General features: G+C 41.1%; 1 protein-coding gene across 1 annotated transcript in view; it reads right to left on the reverse strand.

Annotated features, from left to right (window-relative positions):
• cdk2 (cyclin dependent kinase 2) overlaps positions 1-5849 on the reverse strand; it is a 5911-nt gene continuing 62 nt past the window's right edge. The window contains exons 1-7 of the mRNA XM_072665704.1: positions 5544-5849; positions 4677-4754; positions 4356-4476; positions 3125-3295; positions 2820-2921; positions 1733-1936; positions 1-621 (exon numbers count right to left, since the gene is read on the reverse strand). The exon at positions 5544-5849 is cut by the window's right edge and continues 62 nt beyond it. Of these exons, the coding sequence (XP_072521805.1) occupies positions 517-621; positions 1733-1936; positions 2820-2921; positions 3125-3295; positions 4356-4476; positions 4677-4754; positions 5544-5668 (906 nt within the window). The 5' untranslated portion in view covers positions 5669-5849 and the 3' untranslated portion in view covers positions 1-516. The remainder of the gene's footprint in view (positions 622-1732; positions 1937-2819; positions 2922-3124; positions 3296-4355; positions 4477-4676; positions 4755-5543) is intronic.

Consider the following 5849-nt stretch of genomic DNA (forward strand, 5'->3'; position numbering starts at 1 on the left):
AAAAATCACCAATTACAAAAATATCCAGAACTTGAAAGTGAAAAGTTTTTAGCCATCCAAAATAAATATTTCTATGAATGAAACTGGTGCATAAGATTGTTTGAAGAGGTTTTTGTGAAACAGACACGGTCAACTAATTCCTGAATTCACAGTTCACCAAGTTACGGAATGTCATCTCTCAGCAGAAGGAACCGGAGAGGGAGTCTCATCTGCACAGAACAAAGCAACAGTCCTGAGCTGACGGACTTGCGCTGGATGAAGAAAAGGAAAAAAAACAAAACCTGCTGGTATCACTAACAACATTCTCCACAGAATCTTAACTTTGGCTGAACTGTTCCTCTCTTTTTAAAAAGCTACCAGAGTCCGTAAGCAAAGAACTGGCGAACAGTCTCTGAGCTACAGAAGAAACTCTTCAGGAAAAGAAGGGTGGAGGGGGGTTGGATGGGGGGGGGGGGGGTCTTGAGTCCTGGTCCACTGCAGCCAGTGTCAGTCTGTTTATCGTCTCCTCTGCACGTCTTAGAGCCTCAATGGGGGCATCGGCATGGTGACGTCACGGAAGAACCGATGAACGAGGGCATTTTTGGCTGAAATTCTCTTGTTGGGGTCGTAGTTCAGCATTTGCTGTGAGGAAGGGAAAACATGCAAATGAATCATTAAGCTTCAGCCACCAGAACAGAACAGAACGGCACACAGACGTGAACATCTGCTCTCAGCCTGAGCAAAAGGAGCAAACCGTAAAGGGTGCTTTAAAAAAAGATTTAGATTCAAATCGATCTTCGTTTGAATGATCCGATATTGATTCGTATAAGCCAGAGCATCAGCATAATTAGCATATTTTGTTTAAAAGTTCAATCAGGACAGACAGTGCTGTGGACGTTGACACATGCTGTGCAACCAACTTGTTGCACACTGGATATTTCACCCACCCTCAATTGAGAGCTGCCTGTGAGGCTGAAAAGTCCACCTGTTGTGCGTTTGCTTGGCCCAGTGAGGTGCATTGCATAATTTTTCTCATCGTAGCATTACAGCAAGCCACAAACTCAAAGGGTTCTTATAAACAGTGTTCAACTATAAAAATAATCAATCTTTTTAATAATGGTAGGTTGAGTTTACTTGCACATTTACAACATTAGTTGCTCTGAAATTCAATTAGACTCAATTAATCGATGAATGAATCAAATGAATTCATTGAATCAAATCCCAAACCAAATAGAATTGGGACCTTCGAATCAACCTTGGAAATCAGTGGTGATACCCAGCCCTAGCAAACAGGCAATGCTGATATTTACAAAAAGCTCCATAAACCCCATGTGGAGAAGGTTCACCAAATGAAGAAGAAGAAGAAGGAAAAAAAAAAAAAAAAAAAAAAAAAAAGCACCACAGTGGATCAAACTTATTAGATGAACTTAAGCTTAGAGAGTTACAACAAAGCTACTTTTGAATTCAGGTTATTTTTAAGACTAAAATTCACTGTCGGCTTTGAGATGAAAGTCACACGTCATTTTAAATGGTTCTCAAACAATCCGGCCGGTCACACAGCATCAGTGGCCTTTGTTAGGGGCAGTAGCATTACATCTCTGGGGTGTAATAACTATAGAAATTCTTAAAACTCTAATTTCCACATTAGATATTTTTTGAAGGTCTAAAGACTAAAGATCTACTTTTCAGTCGTTCACAAATACAGAAGAACAGGAAGGAAAACTAAAACAGAAATGAGGAACGAATCCCTCACCCCAAGCAGGTCCCTGCCATCCTCATCCAGAGGGGGCACTACTTTAGCCAGGTCTTGCAGGGCCCACTTTGGGAAGGAAGGCTTGTAGTCTGGCATAGAGGTCACTCCAGACCAGACCGACTCATCAGGGGTGCCCAGCGTTCGGAAAATCCGGAAAAGCTGATCGATTTCAGAGTCTCCTGGAAACAAAGCCCTCCGAGTAATCTGACATTAACAAGAAGGACAAGACACAGCTGGGATTAGGCAGTTTAACTACAGGCCATCAATAATCAGGTGTTAAGGGTGGGAATCTTTAGGCACTTCGGTGTTCAATCTGATAAAATCATTTATTACTCCTTGTACATTTTACAACATTAGTTCTCTGAAATTCAATGAATCGATGAATGAATCAAATGAACTCATTGAATCGAATCCCAAACCAAATTAAATTGGGACCTTTGAATCAACCCTGGAAATCAGTGGTGATCCCAGCCCTAGCAAACAGGCAATGCTGATATTCACAAAAAGCTGCATAAATCATGTTTAGAAGGTCCACCAAATCATTTATTACATCTTAATTTATTAAATATTTTATTTATTTATTATTTTATAAGTCTATAATTATCATTAATCTGTCCAGTGTACACAAGACTTCTGCTTACATCTACAGGCCTGTGTATTTCTAAATCCTAAACTACATATTTTATTATATGATGTACAATGATAACTACAGCCTTCTGTACAAAAATAAATGTTTTTAATTCAATTAATTTTTAATCCCCATCCATTACTTTCAGAGCCTCTAAAAAGTTGCAAACACAATGCAGAGCCATCGCACATTTCATACAAACATGAACATCCATGTTTGTATGACAGCTACAGCTCTTTTACTTTTAGTACTTTTTTTTACTTATTATATTTATTCTATTTATTGTTTATTCTATTTTATTGCCTATTTTTATCTTACTACTTGTTAACAGTCATACTTGTGTTGCTCACACCAAGTAAAATTCCTCTGATACAATTCTCCATTCAAAGGTCAGAGCCACTGACTGTCCACCCCTGTTACATTGTCTTGCAGCAGTGAACACCAACAATGACCTCTTACCATTTCAGCAAAAATGCATCCCAAACTCCAGATGTCAACAGCTGTGGAGTAATATTTACACCCCAGGAGAATCTCCGGAGCTCTGTACCACAAAGTCACGACCTAAAGAACACAGTACAAATATATCCAATCATTCAATCAATCAGACAGACACTAACACATGACTTTGTTCTGAATCTACTGAATGTCTTGAAGACATTTTCACCGAAAAGCATTTCAGAGTGTGGTGGTTAACAAGCAGACCATGCAGATCAAATAACTGATATTACTGACGAAGCAGGAGCCCGACGAGACTCCTCTCTCACCTCGTGGGTATAGGTCCGCACCGGCACACCGAAAGCTCTGGCCAGCCCAAAGTCAGCGAGTTTGATCTCTCCTTGCGCGTTGATGAGCAGATTCTGAGGTTTGAGGTCTCTGTGCAGGACCCGGTGAGAGTGACAGAAAGCCAAGCCCTGCAGCAGCTGGAACAGATAGCTCTGAGGATACACAAACACACACGATGATAAGAACAGACAGCACAGAGTACAAAATAGCCCCCACCCACACACTTATACAGGTCTGCCAGGAAGAGGGTAATTCTACTTTATTAGTCCCACAGAGGGGAAATTCACTGTGTCACTGCAGCAAAGGGATAGCAAGACAATCAGTTACAAAAAGTAGATAAATTAGCTATATATACATAAAAACACACACACACACACATATATATGTATATATTCGGACGAACAATATTGTTTACAGATATTGGCAAATGGTCCACAACTTCATTTAATGGTGCACATTCCACTGCAGTGTAAACAGCTGCCCCACTTGTGTATTCAGGGTATTTTTAAATTAATTTTGAATTGTACTATAAATATTTATATTTCTAAAACGTACAAATTGGGACTAAAGACACCAGGATCCTTTATTAGTAAAAGCTTGAAATACAGTCAAATAAATAAAACACAGATCTCAGATTTTTTACATTCTGCATTTCTGAAGTTCAAAATACACATAAAATATCAGTCAAGTCTCAGAATCTGTCTTATTTTGATATCAATTATCTACAGTAGAGAGCACCAAATATAAGGCAGGTACTTTAGAGAGGCACTGCTACACCTGTCGCAGACATGCCTACTCTCCTCCTGCAGCGGTGCCACAGCAGCCTCACTACAGCTTACAGCTTAAAGACCTGGAACCCTGGACCACCCTTCTGAACGTGCATCCTGGAGGTGGGAGGGGACCTCTGAAAAACTGCAGCTGACTCTGGGTTGATGTGTGAGAGCGATCTCTACAGCAGCACAAAGGGACAATGACGTCCCTGGCTGTCTTTATTGCCTGAGGATGGGGGAAGGGAGGGGAGGGGGGGGGGGGGTAGTATTGTTGTACGACACATTTGGGCAATGCATGCTGGGTACTGTAGTGAGGGAACACTGGAGGACAAAAACACAAAGGATACAAAACCATGAATCCAATTCTACCAATAAAGCCCCTTAAAGCTGAACGCTCAGGAATCTGGACAGCCTGCGCGCACACACACACTCACACACTCACTTTGACGAGTGGAAGGGATATGCCAGTAACCGAGGAGGAGTCCATAAATTTCTTGAGGTCTTGGTGAAGAAATTCAAACACCAGGTAGAGCTTATTCTCTGTGTGGATGACATCAAGCAGCCTGAGGATGTGGAGGTTAAGGAGGGGGGTTATTTCATAAACGACAGATACAGGTGGGTGAAATATTACAAATATTATATACCCCAAATTTAAACAGATTTATATATACTATATGCAAAAGATCAGCGAGGGTATATGTGGGCCTAATCCAGTAGCAGACGCTAGGTCTTAAAGTAGCTGCGGGTTACACGTGTGACATACTTGACAATATTTGGGTGGTTGAGCTCCTTCAGCAGCGAGATTTCACGAATGGCAGTACTGGGAACACCTTCAGTCTCACTGGAAAACAAAGCGTACAGAAGTATTATTGATTAGTGTCACTTATCGATCAATTAAATTAGCTCTGTTCAGACAAACATGCTCATTAACAAACACATTAAAACCGAATGGAAGCAGAGCCTGCAAAAGTTCCTTCACAGGCAATTATTACACTACAAAACAGCAAATACAGCGTCTGAAATAATCCCAGAATTAAGTTATTTAATAAAACTGTTATTTAATTATGTATTTTACGGTTATTTAATATTAATATTTTTTATTATAAGGGATATTGCTAATATGATAGTTATGATAGTCCTTAATACTAATGATCATAATATTTAAAATTATAAATTAAATATCTATCCATTACCCCCACATACACCTAATTGTGCAATTTTTATACTTTAAATAACCATAAAAAAAATTTTTTTGATTGTTTTGAAAAGAAAAAAAAAGCTGAAAATTTGAAAAGTAACATTTTAAGCCGAAATCTCCAGATTTGAGGTCAATCTCAGAACATACAGATCAAATAAGATGAAAAACTGACAGATGTCTGTAAAGAAATTGAACCCAGCTGTCTGAAGCTGGCGTCTTTTTGTAATTGTCCGTTCCACCTTAAATGGTGCGGCAGCTGCACAGCGGGCAGCCCCTGCGCTCCTCGAGCGCTGCCCGAACTCTGAATGCAACCGCCGCTCGATTTAAGGTGGAACGGACAGGTTTGGGCGGTTTTTGCAACTCGCCAACTTGTAGCGTTATTTCCCCCCAGTGCTCACGGCCGTGCTGCCGGACACCTCTAACTCTACTTACGTGTCCAGCCTGATCTTCTTCAGGGCCACCGTTTCGCCGGTTATTTTGTTCTTTGCTTTGTAAACCACTCCGTAAGTGCCCTCCCCGATCTTCTCCACTTTTTGAAATGACTCCATGTCAGACATACGGGTCTCCCTGCTCCGGGTCTCCCTGCTCCGGGTCTCCCTGCTCCGGGTCTCCCTGCTCCGGGGACAACAGATTCCTCCTCGGCGACTAAAACTTTGTCCAGCTGGGCAGCTCTAAACAAAGCCTGAAATGCTCACCGAGCGGGAAGGTTTGCAGCCAGCGTGGAGCTAGAACATCGCT

The sequence above is a fragment of the Salminus brasiliensis genome, chromosome 21 (assembly GCF_030463535.1).
Source record: "Salminus brasiliensis chromosome 21, fSalBra1.hap2, whole genome shotgun sequence".
NCBI lineage: Eukaryota > Metazoa > Chordata > Actinopteri > Characiformes > Bryconidae > Salminus > Salminus brasiliensis.